This window comes from Silurus aristotelis, assembly GCF_946808225.1.
Source record: "Silurus aristotelis genome assembly, chromosome: 17".
Lineage (NCBI taxonomy): Eukaryota > Metazoa > Chordata > Actinopteri > Siluriformes > Siluridae > Silurus > Silurus aristotelis.
The window spans coordinates 12,846,836-12,870,766 of NC_139590.1; the positions used below are offsets into that span (position 1 = coordinate 12,846,836).

The window sequence follows — 23,931 nt, forward strand, 5'->3', positions numbered from 1 at the left end:
CCTATCCTGCTTAACATTTTCGCTCACTACTTCCACTCCTTAAAATCATTTTTAGTTCTTATTAATTCTCTGATTACCATGCCCTTTTTTTTGGGTTCTCTTTGCTCTTACTCATCAAGGTTCTAAGAGTTTTTTTTTTTGTCTCAGCTCTTAGCATTCGCTACTTCCCCAGCTTTTCATTAAACACATACAAAGCATGAGGGACTTCACTTCTACTCTGGCTCTTTTCCCTGGTCATGGCTTCAAACAAGACTCCCATTAAAGCTCCTGTTAAAGCTGAAACCAGGTTTGACACTGTCCTCATAGTGTAATTACAAACACCAAAAGGCTAGGCTATGGCAAATTAATGGACCAGATTGCAGTTGAAAAGCTTTCAAAGGTTTGATGGCTACTGTGATGGCTCTTTATAATCCCTTCTTCTGACTGATTTTGTACTAAAAACCTGAAAGCCATCATCCATAGTTGCCAAGTTCTTAAATTTGTAATAATTTATTGAGCTTGATTGGCAGTGATTTGACTTTTATTAATCAAACTTAAAAGCATAAAAATATTTTTCACCTTTTTGTGTGTTTTATTTAAATCATTTAATGCATAATTTCATACAATTCATACAATTGCGATTGCTATACTGACACCACCACAAATGCCATGGCAAAAAAACCTTGTATGAAAGTCAAGTCAAGTCAAGTCAAGTCTAGTCAAGTTTATTACTATAGCATTTTTCACAACAGAATTTGTTTTAAAGCAGCTTTAGTAGCCAGTATAGGGACGATAAGATTGGGGTTATATAGTCATATTTTCTTGACCTTGTGAAAACTCTGGCTGCTGCATTCTGAACTAACTGCAGCTTGTTATTAATGATGCAGGACAACCACCTAGTAATGCATTACAATAGTCTAGTCTGGACCAGTCCTAATAATATTTCCCAAGGGAAGCATGTATATTGTGAAAAGCAGGTCCTAGAACTAAACCTTGTGGCCCCCCATAATTTACTTGCATTAACCTGGACAGCTCTCAATTTAAGTCTACAAAATGGTAACCATCCTACAGGCAGGATTTTACCCAGCTTAATGCCTGTACCTGAATGCCGATGTAATTTTGTAAGCGATGTAGTAGAAGATCATGATCTATAGTGTCGAATGCAGCACTAAGGTCTAGCAAAAGTCATTATGGTAATTTAAACGTAGTCAAATATATATTTTAATCTTTATTTAAAGTGTTACATTGATCATTTGATAGTGAAATAGTCAATTTTTTTATTCTGACAATCTATTATTTCATTAAGGTATTAACTGCACTGAAATGACATATTGAACAACTGTAAAGTTTTCCTAAACTTTTTCATTCTCTGGCTTTATGACATCATCTGTTCCGCAGGACATTCCAGAGCCATACCTTGCCTTGTATGAGCAGCACTTTGCATTTAGTGTACAGATGTGTCCCAAAGGAGTTCTTTCAATCTGACCCTTGGCTGACATGCTTAAATTTTCCATTCTCCCCACTCTCTCAGTTTTACCTTCCTTCCTTTTATTCTCCTTATCCCTCATTCTTCACTTGTGGCTCCTCTGCCAGCAGTCCTCCCATTCATAAAACTGTTTATGACTCAAAAGCATATGAGAGCAATTGAACCTTGGGTTGTTTTCCGTCTACATTAGCTGTCCAAAAATGGCTTAGTGTTTACTCACACACGTAACAGGAAATTCCTAAATCTTCTGAATGTTTAAAATGTCTGACATTAATAGAAATGATCTAGAACTCAGGATTGTTTAGAAATTGCTGACCTACACATGACATTTCTTGCTAAGTGTGTTTCATAAAACAACAGAAGCTTGCTGTAAGAAAAAAAAGTAAAATATTTTGGAATGTTTGAATTATTCTTGCATGATAATATTTTTTTTATGTAACACTGTACAAAGGTAATCATATCAGCAAATGGATAAGGGCCAATGGCACAGAGACGTCCCTCAATAAATATACAGCACAGAACCCATAGTGTATAGCATCTGCTAATCAATGCATCCAAACTGTAAAATTCTTTTTATGATTTTGTCTTACAAGTAACCATCTGCCAATAAAGTCTTGCGAAAGCGATTTGTATAATTGCAAATGATTTTGCCATATAGAAGAATATATTGCTTGTAAAAGCTTTTATACAACATGTCTCCAATCAACCATTCACCTTCTGCCTGGTGTTTTGCTGAGTAAACAGCACCAACAAAACATGGATTAAAAGTAAAAGTGCCCTGCTTTATTGGTTTTATCCTCAGCAATAACAGATTTAGTATCAGGGTGTGGGAGTGTTTAACTTCATAATGGAGTCCACGTACTATTAATAGCTGTCATATTATGCAATATGCATGTCCATGGCATATCAGTGTGTATTCTCCAAGCAGTTGAGCTTTGGAGCTTCACAAAAAGAGCAAAATAAGTTATGTTCAGGCCAATAATGCAGAGCAGTAAATGTCTTGCTTTTGTGAGGAAAAAAGGCAAGTTGACATTTTTCAAAATGATGTTATCATGTACCAAAACTTGTTGTAGAAAAGGAATATTATGGATGTAAAACAGTTGAAAAAAAATAATTTTAGTCATATTGCAAATATATTACAATTATTGTATTTTTTATAATGCTTAAAAATCTAATTGCACCCCTAATCTCATCACCATAACATTAACAACAAGATAACATGGCACGGATTAGTGAAGACTTAGTGTACCTCTTTATAACAGTGATCACATCTAGAACTCATCTCGCACTAGCACAAGTGCTCAGGCCACAAACAAATGGCTGTCATGATACTATTGTACATAGGAAAAAATTACTGGTTGCTTTACATATTGTTTTGACCACCCATTGCCATGGAGATTGAGCTCATCCATCACTAAGCTTTAAATTAGCAGGGAAAAAGTGCTGAATTTGTAAGTGTCTGCTGTATTCCTGGCCATTACCTGCATGACCTTGAGCCTTCAATAAGCAAGTGCAATGACAAATTCACATGACCAGAAGAAAAGCCCATTTAATAATTGATAAATGATATGAGCATGGGGTGATGTTGCCTCAATGCCTTTCACCTAGTAGACATGCCTTCCCCTGGATTTTGCATCTGCCTGTCTTAATAATAACCTCTTGCCCTGCTCAGTGTTTTGCCATTGGAGGTCAGGTTACTCTCCTTACGCATGATTAGCACATGAAGCTGCCAGCCCCAGTGCATTGCTATGAAAGGAAACTGTGCTTGAATGTCACCTATACAATGAAAGGAAAAAATGAGCAAGGCATCTGTATGAATAGTTGCCATGGAGACTTTGACATCATTACTGCCTAACAGGCCAGAGAGCTGTATGCCTTAAGTTTATGTTCAGGAGAAAGACAGAGCTCATGCTTAGAGTTTAAGGGTTGCATAAACTTTTCCAATCTATAGGAAAAGGCTTTATCAGAATACATTCCACTGAGAATATGTTTGGTCAGAGCCCCCCTCTCTCTCTCTCTCTCTCTCTCTCTCTCTCTCTCTCTCTCTCTCTCTCTCTCTCTCTCTCTCTCTCTCTCTCTCTCTCTCTCTCTCTCTCTCTCTCGTTTGACTGCATTACTGACACATATTATTAAAAGGCCACCTGGATTTCAGACCCCACTCACAATGTTTTTCTTGCTGTGCTCTGTAGATGAAACTTTTTTCAAGCTTTGTGTTCCTGGAGTGAGAGGAAGAGGACCGTGGGTGTAATTTTTCAAATCATCCTAGCATAATGGCCATTTCTTTACCTAGCAGGGTGCTGCCTACCTGAGTGACTCATCTTATTGTGAAGTCCACTAAGAATGTACAGTCAGTGGTGGAACTTTGTCACAAAAAAGGTCTTTGTGCAAACATTACAGCATAGCCTTACTCACACTGCCTTTCCAAATAAATTATATTAATTTGCATACACCTGCACTCATATTGCATAATGAGTATATGAATGCATGTATGATGGCTTGAGTTTTCCTACCTCCTGCCCAATCTCCAATGTCTCTGGATAAAGCTATAGATCCAGTGCAACCATGACCAGAATAAACCTTTAATTCAAGCTAAATGTAGGACTAAAAAAAAAAGTCTCAAATCAGTAGCTTTTGTTAGCCTAGCTAAGACCTTACCTGCCAGACCTGTTGTCAAAACTTTGTTGTTTGTCTTGTCCATTTCTTTTTCTTGATTGTTTCTTCCCTATTAGACTCCATGTTTATGTTTTTAGTCAAAAGCCATTCTAACTTTGCCAAGCATGCTGGTGTGCTGGGTAATGAGAGAAATTAATAACTTGAAACAAAAGAGCAATGAAATAAATGTAACCATCGGTGAATTCTAAACCATTTGATCAAGTTAGACATTGGATTAAAATACAGTTTTAATATAATACAAATCTCTCTCTCTCTCTCTCTCTCTCTCTCTCTCTCTCTCTCTCTCTCTCTCTCTCGCTCAAAGATGTTTTACAAATATAGGTATTTCCTTTCAAGATACACTAAGTCACAGAAGCCAATCATTTAGCATTTCTTATTTCTTTTTTTTTTTTTTTTTGCCCTGGTACAATTGCATTGTGTGCACTAAACTAGTTTCATCTCTGTTTATAGTTTACACAGGCAACTTAATATTAGTCTTGTAATAAAAGCTTAACAAAATAGAATAGAATAGAATTTCACAGAGAATTTAAATAGTGTCATTTTAACTGCATCTTACACTTTAAAATTGTGCATAACCATTGTGCAGTTGGATACTAACCAGGTAAAAGATGTTAATTGAATTGAACAACAGCAAATAGTGTCTCTAGTTCATCTATCAAATAGCTTTAAAAGATTAATGGCTTATTTGTATAGAAAACAAGTGCAAAGTGCTTATAACTTACAAAACTAGACCATCTGATGATGCGATACATCTGTTTCACTTAAAGAGTAGTTTGCTATCTTTGGTCCATGCTGTTGAAAAACTGTTAAGTAACACTCCAAAGCCTAAAGACAAAGCCTACATTCCATTGTCGATGTAGACTCTACAGTTTGGGTGGTGCACATGTGATTCAATCATGCACAGGTTTAACTGACAAAATGGGGGCTGGGTGTTGGGTGGTGGGGGGAATTTAGGAAAACAGGTTTTGCAAATGCAAGTTGGGGCTAAGTAGCTGCACTTAATGATAACATTATTGAAATGAGCAGCTTTTCATACATGCCCTGAAAAGACATGATTTTTAAAACTTAAAAAAATTGAAATGGTGCTCTTTTTCTTGGTGTATCTGCCATTTCCAATATACAAGTCAAGTCAAGACGCTTTTATTGTCATTTTAACCATATATAGCTGATGCAGTACACAGTGAAATGAAACAACATTCCTCCAGGACCCAGGTGCTACATAAAACAACATAAAACAACAGTCACAGAAACAGAAAAACACAGGGCCAAGAACTTGTAGAAAAATCTTTGCCACATGAAGTGAATGTGTGCAACCTGGTGCAAACAGTGCAAAAAAGATAACACAAGACAAGTTATTTTATCTATATGTCAAGTCAAGTCTTCAAATACAAGTCTTCAAATACATTAACTATTATTACATTGGTGACTCTTTATTTTTTATATATGATATATCTTAGCATACCATGAACCACTAATTCAGACAGAGCTAAAGTGAAACTGAAGGCATATCCCCTGCCATACATGTGTGGTCATGTTTACATTTTCATTTATGACATTTGGCAGATACCCTTAATAATAGTGACTTACAAACGTGTTTTAATCATCTGTGTGTGTGTGTGTGTGTGTGTTGTGTGTGTGTGTGTGTGTGTGTGTGTTTGTTGTGTGTGTGTGTGTGTGTGTGTGTGTGTGTGTGTGTCAGACAGACAGACAGACAGACAGACAGACAGACAGACAGAGAGAGAGAGAGAGAGAGAGAGAGAGAGAGAGAGAGAGAGAGAGAGAGAGAGAGAGGGAAACTGGGCATTGCGCCATTCTTACACTGGCCATCTGTAAACATCTGTGGAGGATGTACCACAGAATACAGATATTCTGGGTGAGCATGTGTTTGCTTTGCTACTTGCCTTTTTTTGTGCATTTGGTATTTTTGTTCTGCACAGTAGAAGAACGTTTCAATCACAATTGACCATCCTGTCCCATAAATACATCCCTGAGCACTAATTATACATCGAAACCATGTTTATTTCTATTTGAGTGTGTGGATTTCTTTGTCAGCTGTATTGCTCTCAAACATGTTAATATTAGCTGGTTAATATGAGCTGTTTGCGAGCATGTATGAGACATCTGGTCGCATTAATCCCATTTTTGTTAGTAGCATTTTTGTAATTACAGCCCATCATACTTCCTACTGGTCTTTATACATGGCATGTGGGAGTATTATTATATGAACCTGATCTTTTACAAAATGTTAGGCCTCGGTTTACTGACCTGTAATTCTTTCTTGTAACAATTTTCAGTGGTATTTTGCAGAATTTTAGTACTGATGTTTTGTCATTCATTAGTTACACATTCATTAGTGAAGTTGTTGGAAGTGGTCATGTAGTTTGGGTTTCAGTGCAATTACATACAATGTAAAGGCAGTTCAGCTACAGTTTCTGAGCGGGTTGGTGTGGTATAAAACGCCATCCATGTCAATTTTTCTTTTCCCCTTTACTACTTCCTCTTCTTTTTCTCTCACCCTCTGATACTGTATGTAAAATATTCCACAAATTATATTGTTGTTATAATAATAATAATAATAATAATAATAATAATAATAATGATAATAATAATAATAATAAGTAATTATATAATAATAATAATTATTATTATTATTATTAATATTATTATTATTATTATTGCTTTCTGATAATGGTGATTTTGGTATATGCTGCATACTGTATTTGTAATTTAACACCCATTGCGAGAGATTTATGTCTTTTTGTGTTTGCCTTCACATAATCTCTAAAGATGATGTGGGTATCTGAAATGCTCAAGGCATGCTCTGCCATTTAGTAATATTTATCCCAACTTTTCAATGTGTTTATCAAAACAAAATGCAAATAACTTATAACTGCAAACAAATATTAATTTACATAAGGTTTACAATTCAAACCAACTGAAATGAATTCTTATTCAGTTCTGCTGTTGTTTTTGCCTTACGGTGAACTGTGAAAACTGTGGAAACTTGTTGCGATATCATCTGGAACCCTTAAGCAGCTTTTTTTTTGTCAGTTTTTATGTTAAAATCAGTATTTATGAGAATTGCAAGTAGAATCAATTTATGGGATCTGCCAATAATAAACATAATGTTCATTCCTATTGCAGGATTTCTGGTGTGAAATTATCCCACTTGAGTAAATTCAACACAGCTGAAACCATTAAAAAGCAGACTACATCTGAAGAGATTTTTAATGTGCTTGGTGATTGATTAAATACTGTGATATCATCGAACATTAGGATGCTTAGTCTTGCATTTTCTTTTCATGTCTGAAGTCTATTATAGACCAACTGAACATGAGAGCTGCATTATGAATGAGGTGGATGTTTGAACTTTGAGATGCATTAGGTGTCCATGCATTATTCCTCCACCATTAACACAGAGCAGCTCGGTTTTCACTTCTGACGCAGAACCAGTTGATTCATCCCTCTTTTCCTCTCCCTATCTTTTTTTTAAATTATTATTATTATTATTATTATTATTATTATTATTATTATTATTATTATTATTATTATTATTATTATTATTATTATTATTCTTTGCTAATTGCTTCCATGTACTGATGACTTTTAATTGCTCTTTAACTTTTAAACAAGCATTTCTTTCACTCCTAAGACACAATTGGTCTCCTGAAATGCATCTGCCAAACTTTGTGTTCTCAATTAACCAAACAGCAGTGCGGTTAAAGAGCGATCTGGTCTAAGTGTGGTAAGTGACACTGTTGTAACATCCTTTATAGTCATCATCTTCTTACAGGCTGCACAGCAGATCTATAAACCCCCCATGTAGTATTATGACTAAATCCTCTGATCCTGAGTCAACTGTCTTTCCTCCTCTCACACCCTTTGCTTGCCTTCTTCCCCTCCCTTCACACCTTGTCTTCCCCTTCCAGTCCAGATCAGGCTGTTAACTTCACACCATGAGCAAGACTGGGGGTGTCCTGTGCCTTGTGTTGTGTTTTTTTCTTCTGTAATGTCAGCAAAGCTGTCTGATCCTCCTAGACTTGACTTTTACACCTTTTATGCCTCTCACTTGGCTTTAGCACACGATTCTGCAGTAAACTATGGAGTCAGCTTCCTTATGTTAGGGCATTTTGAAAATAGAATATATTTCTAAGAATCTTTTTGTTCTTTTTCATACCCTTTGTAACTTTGTATAACTATGTAGGGTAAGAACTTTTTCAGATGTAACCTGAATAGACTGTCATTTATGCTATTTAGTTTAATGATAGTAAATGTTTTGTTAATGCAAACACAAAGAGATGCGGATTCAATTATAAGAAGTAAGAGCATAAATCAGCATGCTTCAGAAAAAAAATGTCAGAGCCAGAAAACAGTATAAATAGAGGTGTGGACTCTGCATTAAAACTGTCAAAGTGACTGAAAAAATGGCCCTGACTCATTTCATTTACACAACACAGTGTACTTTCGACAGAAATGCATTATACTAGATGTGAAACGCTGTGATATAGCACTAATCCAATTTTGTGAATTTGATAAAATTCAGTGTATGGTCCCCTGGTGGTCTAGTGGTTAAGATGCAGCGCTCCCACCGCTGCGACCCGGGTTCGATTCCCGGTCAGGGAACCATCCCCAGCCACTCTTAGTGCCGATCCCAAGCCCGGATAAATTGGGGAGGGTTGCGTTAGGAAGGGCATCCAGCGTAAAACATGTGCCATATCAAACGTGCGGAGGATCCGCTGTGGCGACCCCTAACGGGAGAAGCCGAAAAGAAAGTATAGATCAAATTCAGTGTATGACTATAGACAAGCAAATTTAATACATGCATGGATAGATATTGCTGAAGTAAGAAAAAATGTTATGCAGTTCAGTAAGCTGAGCTGTTGACTAAAAAAGTGGTATTAATATGTTGTTTAATTAATATATTGTATTGTTTGTTTCTTTACATAACATACAACACATTTTGTTATATTGCTGATAGTCTTTAAGAAAGACTGGTAACAGGCAATTGATTTTTTTCACACACCCACATGCACAGAAACAGCCTCTCCACAAACACACATTCTGGAGCTTCATTATCACTCTTGTCCAAAAATAGTGAAAAAAGCTAACACAACCATAAAAGTTTTATAATTAAATTGCAGTAATGTGCCATCACAGCTTTTGTTGATCACATGTGAATAAATGTTATTTTTTTGCAACATGAAAATCAGAAACTAATGATTAAAATACAAAAGAAATATAGAGAATATAAAAACATGTTGTACATTTAGTTAAAGAACATTGTGAAAATACTCTTTTTTGTATTACCCTTTCATGTTTGTTTATTATTTAATTTTTCTTGCTAGCTTTTTTTGTTTTATTACAAAATTGGTTCAATTTGAGTAAAAGCTTGTTTCATGGCTCAGATGGTGCCTGTATCAGCTGACACTACAGAGACATCTAACTACTGACCTAGCATTCCTAATTTACTCAGCCATAATGAAAGGGATGTGGTGAGAAGGCTTAAAAGAACTATATAATTTAGTCTTTTTCTCTAATATTTCTGTCAGCACTGGGAACTATACATACTTTTTATATAGACAATATTTAATATCAATATTTTTTTTATTTAGAAATATACAATTTGTGCTGTTGTTGCTCATTTGTGTATACCGATCTCATGATAAATGTACAAAAAAATTTAATAATTCTCTTAACATCAACACATAGGAACACATACAATTCTAAACTACATTTAACTATTCACAACATTCTTATGGTTTATTTGTGTGATTTTTTTACCACATGCCTTCATGGAACATTTGTTTTAGTGTGATTGTGTGTATAAAATATCTTAAAGTAACAATTACTAACAAATTCAACACAAACTATTTCAACGTCTGTTAAGCCCATTAAGACTACAGTAGAGTAATAATAAGAAAAAAAAAATGTAATGGCTCATGAATCATTTCCAGTCATATGTGTGATTTTGTGCCTTTATTCTATATCAGAATTGAGAGTGTGAAGCCTGATGTACCTTGTCACTTTTTAGCTTTTAATTTAGAAACATATTTAGGTTGTTATATGCTTTAATGTAAATCTCTACTACATTGCACACATTTGAGGAGTGCATAATTCTATCAAATCACTATCAGCAATAATTATATTCAACATAACTTGTGAAAAGTTGCTGACTTTGCTGACACTCTCATTTCCCTAAGGGTGTCTTAAGTTAGGACCTAATTCTTTTTTCCAAAAGTAAGAAAACACTCTAACCTCATTAGGAGGCAAGGAAAGCTTCTTGGCCTGCTCTCGTTTTTCTCTCTCTCTTTTTCCCCAGTGAGAGCAAGCATTCAATAAAAAGGTATTTTTTCATTGCTGTTGACACAGAACAGGTCTTGCAGGGCTTTTCAGCAAGCCCAGGCACTTTTCTGCAGCAAACTATAGACTGAATGCATTGTTGCTGTATTACATAAGATGCCATTTTGAGCTAATGGTGTGGCAGGTAGAGCTGTCATATGTGTTCACATCTGGAAGCTTGTTGGTTGAAAAAGTTTATATTTAATGAAACGTGAAAAAGATTTATTTTTAGTGCATGTGTACAGACATGTCAGTCTATTTATCCGGCCAATAGGCAAGTTGTGACGTCATCCACGGGCGATGTCGCGTAGATCACTCTTCAAGGAGAGTGATCTCCCTCGCGGCTCAGGTCCCGCTCTCGCCGAGGCAAAGCTGGCAGGCCAACCTAGCAGAAGGCATGGAGACTGATGAGTCCTCTCCAGCCTCTCCTGTTGGGCCGAGCTCCCCTTCCCTGAGGAAAGCACTCGCTCTGAAATTTTTTCTTCTCCTGGCGTATGCGACGTGGAGCTCCAGGTTTCTTCCTCCGAGGAGGGAGAAATCTTTGAAGCTAGTGATCTCACGGACTCCTCACAGCCTGTTCCGTTCGACGAGCTACTGGAGGTAATGACGCGAGTTGTGTCCAAGCTAGTGTTAGCTTGGCTGGGTGAGAAAGGCATCTGTGGCTCATCTGTGGAGATTCCCGACAGGGACAGGGCTTTTCTTTTAAATGCCCCGATAGCTACTTCTGGCCTTTTCGGCGACGCGGTTGACACAGTCGTAGATAGGTTTGAGGAGTCAGCAAAACAGTCAATGGCGTTTAAGCAATGCCTCCCTTGCCGATCTCTTAGGGGCTGCTCACAATGGCTGCAGGGTACCACTCCAGCTGCTCTGAGAAGGTCTGGGGCCAGCCCCGAGGGGTTGGTTCTCTGATCAGATGCCTTGGCACAGGAGGCCAGGCTGTTAGCCCTACTGCAGGATGTGCTTTGGGGCGCAGCCTCCCTCCAGCGGTTGTCTCCCTCCATCTCTGCCTGAGAGATCCAACGGGTGCAGGGCACTGCTCCAGCCACTCTGGGAGGGTCAGAGGCCTGCCTCAAGAGGCTGGTTCCCTTGAGAGATTTCCTGGCAGCTTGGGAAGAGCTGCCAGATATAATCCTGCATACAATAGCGGTAGGCTACTTAATTCAATTCGGGTCCTCCCCTCCCCGGTTCAACAGGATGTGTGCTACCATGGTGGGACACAAGCAGGCTCTGGTCCTGGAACAGTAAATGCGCACCCTCCTAAGGAAAGGGGCCATCGAGGTGGTTCCTCCCTTAGTCAGAGAGTTAGGCTACTACAGTCAGTACTTCGTTGTTCCGAAGAAGGACGGCAGATTGAGACCATCCTCCATTCCAGAGCTCCCTCCATGAGGAGGTCGTATGATGCTAGATGGCAGCTGTTTTCTACGTGGAGTGAGCCATCAGTTAGGCCCAGAAACAGTTTGCCACAGAGTTGGCCTCGTCCACCCTAAAGGGTGTACCTGTCCGCTATCGCGGCTTATTGTACCCTGCCCTGGGGGCAGTCGCTGGGGAAACACCCTCTCGTGACAAAGCGTTTCGACGCAGCTCGAGTTCCTGAAAGGGAAAGTCTCTAGGCTACATATGTAACCCTGGTTCCCTGAGAAAATGAGACACTTCGTCAACAGGCCATACTCCCTGCATCCCTGCGGCGCTTACCTTCTCTTTTTTTAGAAGCTAATGTCGCTACCATCGATCAGCCATTTTGTAGCTTCCTGGTTTTTGCAGATGACGTTACGACTTGCCTATTGGGCGGATTTCACATGTAATTCAGAGCGTGGACAAAGCGTTTCAAACCAGCGTCTCGTTTCCTCAGGGAACTAGGGTTACATACATAATCTAGAGACATTTTATTTGAAGGCAAGGCTCAACTAGGACAACATCTAGAGTTATATATTTATATATAGGAAATTATCCATCTAAATGTATGGCATTTGGAATATGTCCTTATCCAGAGTGACTTACAACTAAGCAGTTTAGGGTTAATGGCCTTTCTCAAAGACCCAGGACTGGCAGCTTGGTGGTTTTGGGATTTAAACTCAAGACCAAACTTTGGCATCAGAAGTCCAACATTTTAACCACTGAGCTACCACATCCATTGAAATTGTCAGTGTGGTTTAAAGTATTAGACCTCCATACTACACATGGTTTATTTTGGATTCTGTGGATCAGTGAGCCAGTTCTTAAAGGGTAACATAAAGCCTATTTAAATTCTAGGTTGGGTCAGTGTACTAATAGTGAAGGTGTACAGGTTGTGCACAAAAACCAGGCTTAGAAACATTGTTTTAAGCTTTAATTATTTAACACCAAACACATGAATGTCATGCAGGCCTACGAAGGCCATCGTGCTAAATACCAAAGTGTAACTAACATTCATTTAAATTTTCACATTTAACATTTTACATTCTTACACCCACTTCATTTGACCTTCCTTTTATCTCCATCACCCCTTCTATTCTCACGCACCCCCTCCTACTGTAAATGCTACATCAAAAGAGGGGATGAGCATTTGTCCATTGTGTGAACCTGCCTCAGAGGGCCTAAAATAAATAACAACAATGAATGAATGACGTAAAAAATAAATAAATAAAAGCTCTCAGCCTAAGACTCACAAATAAAAGTCTGGGAGAAAAAGTGGGAGGAGGGATTAGGAGCAACCAAGGCTGCATTTGTGTGTGTGACTCTCATGTTAAACACTGTCAGTAACCAGTCCAATCAGGGAAAGTTCTCTGTCCTGGCTTTTTCCTGGAAATGAGCTTGCCTTCTGTTGGCTGCAGCAAGGCAAAAATAACACAGCCATTAAACATGGCTACACATCAGCACTGTTCCCCAGGCAACGCTTAATGTGATGCTATATGGATATCCAGATAAGCACTATTATAATATGTCTCATGCATATATATATATATATATATATATATATATATATATATATATATATATATATATATATATATATATATATATATATATATATATATACACTGTATATTGGAGACGAATAATATATATCTTCCTCTTCTTCTTTTGGCTGCTCCCTTTAGGGGTCGCCACAGCTGATCATTCGTCTCCAATATACAGTATAATATCAACAAGAGTAAGTTACTGAATCCTTAAAGTTGCTATGTCATTCCTTTCAGCTTAAACCAATCTGGACTTTCCTTCTGATCTCTCTTATCACAAGGTGTTTCAGCCTTCAAATACTCTGCTCAGAGAATGTTTTTTTGCTTTTGCACCATTCTGTATAAACTCTAGAGACTGTTGTGTGGGAAATTCCCAGGAGATCAACCAGCCCGTCTGGGACACCCATGGCTTGATGAAAGTTACTGAGACTGTGTATTTTCCGCATTCTGATGAACACATTCCCTGACAAAAACAAATAGTAGCAAAGACTGGGATGTGTGTACCAGTCATTGGATTAACTGGAAGACACCAACAACAACAACAACAACAACAACAACAATAATAATAATAATAATAATAATAATTATTATTATTATTATTATTATTATTATTATTATTATTATTATAATAAAGCATTATTGTGCTGCTAGTCACTGCAGATAGATGAGGATCAAATTAACACAAATAGTTATGTAGTTCCAAGATGATTAATATGTTAAAAGTTATTTAGCTAACTCATAAATATAGTAGTGTACAGATTGTTTGTGTGTTGATGCCACTGCTGCGCTTCTCACAGAAAGTTGCATGTCCACTTGTTTGTCTTCTAACAAGATAACAAAAATTATGGCATGCATTTAATTCCAAATTAACTTAGGTTACTAGTAATGATGAATTCTGTAATGTCATTGCCTCAGTAATAGTATGCAACATATATGAATATATTGACATAAAAACTTATAAAAACTGAAGTGGCCTTGGATTTGCTTTCAAGAAACACTAGCTAAAAAACAATTTATGCAGTATAGTGTTACATAAGATTGCAGCTTCAGTGCCCCCGATTTAAAACTATGCTTGGATTATTATCAGAATAGGGTTTTGCATGCTTTTCCAGTTTTTATGTGAGTTTCTTTTGGATTCGCTGGTTTTTTTTTTTTTGCATCACTCCAAAAACAATATGCAGGTAGGCTGTAGAAATCACTCCTAGGTATGAATGAGTGTCTGATTGTTTGTGAATATGGTGCCCTGCAATAGAACAAATTTCTCATTAGGGATTAATTTTCCTCCCTTGCATCAAATATACCCAGTAGGCTTTTGATCCACCAAACCCTGGCCATGATAAGGCCATTACTCAAAAAGGATAAATGAATAATTATAATAGATAAAGAAAGAGACCCAGGTATGATTTTTTTTTTTTTTTTAGTTTGCAGATTGTTACAACAATAATAACAATAACAACAACAAAACAACAAATAATAGTATATTTTATTTAATAATATTTAATAGATCCTGATTCATCTTTAAAAATGTCCTGTCTTACATTCTATATTACAATAGAAAGCAATGCTCAATTTTAAATAATAAAAAAAAACTATATATATATTTTTTTGTTAAAGGAAGAGAGATTTTAAAATCAAATGGTCAAAGTAGTCATCTTGTTAGAAGGCTAACTAATGACTTACGTCAGGCTTGTCAGTTAATTGAATTAAAATGGCCATTTTACTTAAGATAGATGTGTTTTTTGTTTCACTGGTCCATTAGCTGGTTTACTTGGATACAAGCAAACAGAATTACAAACACAATACAATCATCAGGTGAGACTAATGCTTAATAGACAAAGGAAGTGGGAATTTTGCATCTGGCGCCAAAGGTACCTCCCTGGCCTTGAAACAATGAATTTCATTATATAATGATTAAAGATATAAAAGAAGTTCATAATTCTGAATTATTCTAATTTAGTTTACAGACTGAGAAACAAGTGCAAATGTAGTATAACATAGTACAGTATGCAGAGAGGGAACCATGGCAAGGGCTTGTAGCAGATAACACACAACCAACATCTTTTACTCTCTGTTTCATGATTTTTTCTTTAATGGAAGTACACAAGATCATGAAACACACTAATATAGTAAGCAATTGTCAGGTAGCAGTGAATGGATCCACCATTACTGTTTTAAGTTCATTTACTTTAAGTTGAAAACTTAAAAAGCTTAAATGAGGGCTTAAAAGGGCTCAAATGTGTTTTATAGCTTCTATAATAATGCATAGTAAATATGTATGTGTTAGTACTATGGGGTTCCATGTTGGTTTTGTCCCCATTTATACACACCATTCACTAGAAGCTCCGGGCAGATTTTAAGCCAATCAGCGTTTCTATTTTTTCTTCCTGCTGACGGCACAGAGCCCCGCCCACTGCCACTGTATCTCTCCGCTCAGACGCTCCCTCAGCTCCGAGCTCATGTTTAAAAGGAAAACTGATATAAACTGTTTACGAATTAACGTGTAAAACAAACAGAAAACAAAATCTTCACAGTCTTCCATGAACCAAATGGCCAATTATACAGCTATATAAAAAACCTACTGGAAAAAGAACAACTCCCATACTGATTAGGCTTTTTTTTTTTTTATCTTTCCGCGATTAACATGCATAGCTTTTTGCAAACAACTAATTAAAGACTAATTAGATGCGCTTAAGGTAAAACATTTTGCTAAATGAGTTCGAATACCTTCTTATATTTATTAAAGAGTCTTGTTTGTCAAACTTTCTGTTAAGACCTGTGAAGTGGAACTAGGTACATGTGACGTCAAGTCCCTTTAACGGGCGAAACCCTGTGTAATGAAATGAATGCACTTTTTTATTTGATGGCGAAACGCACCAATCAGCATGAAGAACCTCATAGTGTGGGCGGGTTTATTTCCGGGGAGAGCCAATCACAGTTTCGAACGCAGAGTCCGTATTTGTTTTGACCTTTGAAACCGTATCACAGCCCACCTCGTGTCGATGGCGGAGGAAAACTATAAATACAGGAGGATGACAAGCAAGCGGAGACGAAGTTGTAAAAAAACACCCAGGTACTGAGGGTGGAAAGGCGCTTTGGAGAAGGTTCAGCGAAAGCAGAATTTACATCTCCGAACTGGAATACCTTTTTTTTTTAAATGTTAAGTTTCTTGATGTAAAGAAAGTATTTATATCTACTATTTTCTATTTGCACTAGTTAACGGTACTTCAACTACTGCGAACCCCCTTTTTTTTACTAAAGTAAGTACATGTTCATTTTACGTTACATTGTTTTGCCAAAATTTATCAGTTTTTTTTTATTTTGTATGTTGCATTTAGGTTGAGTTGTCCGTGTGGAAAATGCAGTGCAGTGTTGTATTATGCATAAGAAACAACTTCAGTATGCTGCCAAGTTACTGCGTCAGTAAGAGAGGTTTCAGTATCAGGGAGGGGTTGCGAACTCTAGTCAAACTCTCAGCTTTAGCATTATAATCTTTTTATTTTAAGCATTTTTCCCGTTTCTAATCGTCAAACGTCTTCTTGTGCGATTATTAACTAAAATGAACCGGTTATTCGTGAAACGTGGCTTAAAAAGCCCGATTTCTTCCGAGTAAACGCTGCAAGGAACTGCATGCTTCATGATTCAGAGCAATAAATAGACTCTTTCCATATTTCTATGAATTTCCTTATTATTACACACTCTATTACAGACTTCGTAGTCGTGGGAAAAAACCCGCAAGGTTGAGTATCCGAAACGTTGTTTTTTTTTTTGCCTCCATCTTCTAGAAACATCTCTAATCTCGTATGCATGTTTAATAAAGTATCTTAGACCTCCTATAGCCGCAGTCAGTCCCGTTACTGTCTGCTGACAGCATACCGAGAGCTTTTTCAACATTCTAGCACCTTCCTATCATGCTGCTGGTAATGTCTGCACAGGGCATCTTGTACAAATAAATACACAATGGTGGACATGTTTTCCAGCTGGAGGATAAGGACTCGGTTCGGTTGGCTACAGTGGTATGTGTGCGTTGTAGTGGAAGCTCGTTATTATGTAACGCGATCAGCCCAGAGAGCTGCGTGGCTCTGACGCCAGACCGCTTATAGCACGCGCGCTGACGTCGACAGGGCTGCCTGCCCTCCTGCCTGGCTGCCTGCCTCCTTTTGCCCCCCAGCGCAAACTGTTGCCAGCGATTATAAACAGGTTCTGCCGTCAATTTATCCGTGCAAAAATAAAAATAGTGAATTTTCACCTTGCACCACTGCAGCAGACCCTGATGTTTGAAAATTATTTTTTGTTGAAGCACGTTTCTATTTTTTTGTTTTTTTGCGATACAATCCGGCATGCATTTAAATCCGTTTTAAGCGCCTCATAGCCTTTACATTCACTGGGGCGTCATGATTTCTATTCCACACGTTAAAGATGAAGCACTAGAGCACCTGACACTGGTGGTGAAATCATGAATGCTCTGGCCATTTTTTTTTTCTTCAAAGAAATTAAAATTAAACACTGCTCTCTTTTGCTTCTCTTAAAGGAACTGGATCACCCATCTGTGGAAGAAGAAATTTTCGCAGCAACCAGCACTTTGTTCATTTGCCTGGCTCCAGCTGAACCTTGTATTGTGCAAGGCTCGATACCACGTGAGATTTCAAGCGACTTCTGGAAAATACTATTATTTTGCACCTGGCCAGTTTAGCAGCTATGCAGCTTGAAATCCAAGTAGCACTCAACTTTATCATTTCGTACTTGTACAATAAGCTGCCAAGGCGTCGTGTCAACATTTTTGGTGAGGAGCTGGAGCGGCAGCTTAAGCAAAAGTACGAGGGGCACTGGTACCCGGACAAGCCATACAAAGGGTCTGGGTTCCGCTGTATTCACGTTGGGGAGAAAGTGGACCCGGTCGTTGAGCAAGCAGCCAAAGAGAGTGGGTTAGACATCGAAGATGTGCGCAACAACCTGCCTCAGGATCTCAGCGTTTGGATCGATCCGTTTGAGGTGTCTTATCAGATTGGAGAAAAAGGACCTGTCAAGGTGCTCTATGTGGATGATAGTAATGAGAATGGGCTGGAGTTGGACAAGGAGATCAAGAACAGCTTTAACCCTGAGGCCCAGGTTTTCATGCCAATCACTGAGCCTGTGGGACCGTCACCCACATCCAGCTCACCGTCCCCTCCTTTCGGCCAATCAGCTGCCGTTAGCCCCACCTTCATGCCCCGCTCCACCCAGCCTTTAACCTTTACCACTGCCACATTTGCTGCCACAAAATTCGGATCCACCAAGATGAAGAGTAGTGGTCGCAATGGCGGTAAGGTGGCACGAAGCTCCCCCACCAACCTGGGTTTGAATGTGAACAACCTCCTGAAGCAGAAAGCCATCTCCACTTCAATGCACTCACTTTACGGCCTCGGCTTGAGCGGACAGCAGCAGAAGACCTCGGCCCTCTCCCCAAATGCCAAGGAGTTTGTGTTCCCCAGCCTCCAGGGCCAAGGCAGTCCAAGTGCAATGTTCCCAGGAGAAAGCTCACTCGGTCTAAGTCTCAGCCCTCTCCAGTACAATAATGCCTTTGACGTGTTCGCCACCTATGGGGGCCTAAATGAGAAGTCCCTGATGGATGGCCTAAACTTCAGCCTGAGCAACATGCAGTATTCTAACCAGCAATTCCAGCCAGTAATGGCCAACTAGGAAACAAAGATGCTACTACAATGACCAGAGATATGTGACTGGGGATTAGATGGGGGTGCTTATTTTCTAAAATTCAGAAAAAGAGGAAAAAAATAGTAAAGCGCAAAAAAGGAAAAGCTTACATGTTAACTGTACAGTCCCAGTGTACAAGTCAAGGAGCATGAGCCCGAGGGTGAATTACTTTGCCCCCTTGAGTTTTCTTTTGTTATTCTTTTTTTTATGATGAAGCTTGTAGTACTATATGTCCAAGCTTGGTTACCTAAACTCAACGTTGTTTTTGTTTTTTTGCCAACCAAGCACAAAATTATTTTTTATTGACTGTTTTAAGATAACTCTATGAGGAATTAAAACACAAGGCCTCTTACAGTATTTAAGATATAGCTGGACAGCCAATTTTCAAAGGATTGGCACATAAATACTAAGTGGAAAATTCCTGGTCTTTTTTCTAATTGTATAATTTAATTTAGTACAGAGTTTGTAAAATATCAGAGTATATATTGTTTCTACAACATGGTATTGCATTTATATCTTTTTACTACTCCAGTGATCTGTGATGGCTGCAGCAGCTTTTGTGTTATTTCTTTTTTTATTGAAATTGTAAAATGAATCCATCTTTAAAAACATTGAGTATTCTGAGAATTGTGTACAGAATATTCCGTAGTGGTGGGATTTAAGGATATTTGCTTTTTTCTGAAAAAAAAGTTGTATTTTCTGTTAAAATTTAAGATTTTTGCTATATTATGGAAAAAAATGTAATCTACGTATATTAATTTTGTACCTACATCGTGCAATACTTGATAAAAACACACGGTATAACAAAAGTATTGAGTCAGTGTCTTACATGTTAAGAGGGACTGATAGTTTATTAAGTTTGTATTAAAATTCTTGAAAATATTTTCTTGTCTAAATATTTCTTCCCCTATAATGCCAGGACTTTGTTACACATGATTAAAACGTCTTCCATGCTTTTCACAGTTTAGCTGAGCAATTTGTAAGGAAATTATGAAACATCCAAAACATAAAACCAAGCACACATTTAAATACAACAAATGTATATATATATATATAAAAAAAAAAAAAATTAACTTACAACTATTCTTTCATCTTTATTTTTTAAAATATTTTTTTACCATTTAATTTGAGATTATTGCACCTAAATCAAATGGCACTTAACATCTTCATATTACTTCATATTAGGGTCTGTCACTGTATACATATCAATAAAATAACATCAGCCATAGGTAATTTTTTATAAGGCATTTCCACACAATATATAAAATGTTTATCTTTGGAAATGCCAGACAACATTTAGAAGTAAAACCATATTAATGTCCATGGGAATGTCTTCAAATTTTACAGCCCTGCCTCTCAGCCTCAGTGATGCTTTACTAATAGCTCTAATGTCCTTGAAATGGCAGGACTGGTCTGTTGGAACAAGCCTTGGTGGTGGGGTGTGGTGTTCCTTTGGCAGAGTATTGATGTACCCTCTAGGCTAATCTCATTCTGTCTTCCCCTGTGTGACTATGATATAGCCCTGCATGGTTTTACAGATAGATTATGAAGGTTGGGTAAGGGGGCTGGTCTTTCTGGGGCCTTCAGCCTTTTTTCCCCCCTATTTTTACCACACGTGCACAAACAGGTGGAGAAGACTGCTCTCAGCAAGTTCTAAAAATGGCAGATAACATGACTTAATTGCTCCCCCAACTGCAAGAAGTAAATTCAGCCTACATTAGGCTCCCTGATTAGTAGTCTTGAGTGAGAAGTGACAGCTGAGTGGGAAGTTTAAATAAGTATTTACATATGTACAGTTTACATCTCACTTTCTGGATTGAACAGTAAATGTATTGCTCCTTATGATAAAATGATGTGGCCCTTTGGTATTTGGTTATTGTAGTTTGGTGAAGCTAAAAAAGCTGCGTGTTGTATGATTCTACCAAATGACTTTCATTTCATTTACTTTTTCTTTCATTTATTTTTTGTGAGCAATATACATTTTTTTAATTTTTTTTTTGTGTTTTAGCTATTGCAGCAGTTTTACTCCATATGGTGTTGCTTCAAAACAGTTTGTCACATGTACTGGCCTATTTTCTAGAATCTTTAAGTCTTCATCACTTAACACTGACACACAAAACCCACCCCTGTGTATGATTTCTGTCCAATCCTTACTATTACAGGACGTCTGGGCTGTCTTATCTCTAGTGTATAAAGCAGGGGCCAGGGGTGGACAACAGTTCATATGCAGACCCAGCAAAGTGTTTTAGCAGCTCAAACATATGGGGGGAAAAATATTTTTGTAAACACGAACAGTGTGTTCTGCTTATTCAATAACATGCAGTTATTTAAATAATTTAGCTGAAGCTCATCAAATCAGAGACAAGCTATAGGGTTAGCTTTCTTTTTTGCTTAGCGAATAGACAACAGGCCACTGGACAAAATGGAGAATTGAAGAAATCACTACAAGCAAGCCATAACCACTTCATCTTATTTATACTATAAATGAATACCTGATGCCTAAGCTTTAATAGGCGATTCTCTGTTTAGCATTATTTGTTTTTTAAGGCCTTTTATGGTTTCATTTTCTTTTGTATGTGAACATTTAATTGTTTTAATTAAATTTTTTTGTTGCCAGACATATGTTCTGAGTTTACCTTATAATGTACCATATTTTGTCAGTGCTTCAGGAAATGCCACTGCCTTCTCTTATTGTGTACTAATACCAAAAATAGAAGAAGAGTCAAGACCTGGGAGAAAGAAATCCTTTCTCACTTCCCTGCCTCTGCACTTGTGATGAGCTGGTAAACATGGCAGCTTTCTCGAGGTCACTGTTGACTGTGCCTAGTGGGTAAGTAAGAGGATGAGCTGTCTCAAAAGACACAAAAAATGTAGTGTTGTGGCAAGTGACTGGAGATGCTACTGTTTTTCTTTCTGTCCCAAGAAAACATTTGACACTTTTAGATAAAGTGTGAAACGAATTGAGACGTATGAGGTGGTAATGGTTGCAGGATTGTGTTAGATTTTCAAGCTTATGTATTTCCTAGAGGACAGGTGTCCAGCACCCTTCAATGAATTCACTACTCAAGATACCTCAATATAATTATCAGGTGTAGTAGGTGTGGTAAATGAGAAATATCACCAAGCTATCCACGATTGCATCCCTCTAGAATCAGAGTTAGGTACTCCCTGATGTCTTTCTGTTTATGCAGATAATTTTTCTGTTTTTCTGGACTCTCATCTGACTAATGTTTGGAATATTTATCCTTTGGCTCAGAAAACTTGCTAGGATGTCCTCAGATGAGTGTTACAGAATGTTCCACATCTGGAATGTTTAAGCTGGTCTCGCAACACTGAAAGCTCAGCGAGTTCAGTTAAATGCACACAGATCCTCACACACCCATGCCTATTTCCTTCTAAAATATTTCACACTCACACATTTCTCTTTCCTTGAGAGGTGACAGTATGGAGGCAGAGACTGAAAAGATATTAACCCCCCACCCACCCCCTCAAAAAAAAACAAAAAAAAAAAAAAACAGTAGTAGGCAGAAAAGAGATAAGTGTGAACCCATAAGGACTGGGACATCTTAATAATTCAGTCGGAGAGGCAGTGGGGAAATATTTCCCTCAGGCCTTGCATTGTAATAAACAAGAACAGAAAGAATGTGTGTGTGTACCGTAAAAAGCTTTGCAGGTGGCTGGTGCAGATGGGAATCAGTGCCCACAACTGACTCACAGAGCTGTTGTTTACAGGCTGGCTGACATGATATTTTCTTCTTTTATTTTTTTACAAATCAATATTTATATCAAATTTCTAAGATATGCTGTATATGAGGTTATGCAACAATTGAGATTTTTATGAGAAACAGAGATGTTTTTTGTCTAGCATATTGTATAAGAAATAATATAAGCATGTTTTTTTCTCTAAATTTAGCAGTTGAATTACTGTCCTGTCATAGGGATACGGTTTATAATGTATTTTCTTCTACTTTCTTTATGTATTGTTTATGAAAATAAGTTTCGTTGAGCGTTATTTGTATTTGCACATCACTTTATTCGATTCATTAATGACCAGTGAAAAACTTTGATTAAACTTCCTCATTCAGGCAGTGGTTCTTGCTTCCAGTAATATGCCTACTTATGTAATATAAGGTAGCTAGGTCCCCTGGTGGTCTAGTGGTTAAGATGCAGCGCTCTCACCGCTGCGACCCGGGTTCGATTCCCGGTCAGGGAACCATCCCCAGCCACTGTCAGTGCCGGTCCCAAGCCCGGATAAATTGGGGAGGGTTGCGTTAGGAAGGGCATCCAGCGTAAAACATATGCCAAATCAAACGTGCGGAGGATCCGCTGTGGCGACCCCTAACGGGAGAAGCCAAAAGAAACTACCTACCATGTAATATAAGGTAGCTGACTGTATTTTTTTTTAACATGCATAGACATGTTTAAAAGCAAATTTCCCCTAAAACCCCATAGTTCATGGGACAGTGAGGAGTAAAAGAATACAGGGGTATGGCAGATCACACAACACAACTGCAGTATTTACTCCAACACAGTGTTCATTCTCAGTGGCCCAACTTTGTAGCAGCTTGATTATGTGTTATTTAAACAATATAGTATGATTCCACAACTTAAAGCTGGTTCATAGCATATTCCTCCTTATGTGTTGAAGATCTCCCTGCTTTGACTCTAGTTTGACCTGAATATTGTGCAAAGCCCATCCCCACACACAAGACTGCAGAATTTGAAGTTTGCCTGTGACTCTGTTGGCAGAACTATAGCTGTGGATTTTGTAATCCAATTTGTGGCTTCTTGAAAAAAGACTATAATGTATGGAGTAAAACTGGTCTTTAA

The 23,931-nt window shown here is 37.9% G+C and overlaps 1 protein-coding gene and 1 long non-coding RNA gene across 2 annotated transcripts; one reads left to right on the forward strand and one right to left on the reverse strand.

Annotated features, from left to right (window-relative positions):
• Positions 1-16,376: 16,376 nt before the first annotated feature.
• tob1a (transducer of ERBB2, 1a) lies at positions 16,377-19,983 on the forward strand. The gene is made up of 2 exons (XM_083566804.1): positions 16,377-16,670; positions 17,942-19,983. The coding sequence occupies exon 2, from the start codon at positions 18,109-18,111 to the stop codon at positions 19,087-19,089; it is 981 nt and encodes a 326-aa protein (XP_083422930.1). The 5' UTR covers positions 16,377-16,670; positions 17,942-18,108; the 3' UTR covers positions 19,090-19,983.
• On the reverse strand, positions 19,285-22,620 carry LOC310740275. Its single transcript, XR_014537615.1, has 2 exons — positions 20,297-22,620; positions 19,285-20,242 (listed from the first exon to the last, which is right to left on the reverse strand). It is a non-coding gene; the product is annotated as an uncharacterized lncRNA (long non-coding RNA).
• Positions 22,621-23,931: the final 1,311 nt, after the last annotated feature.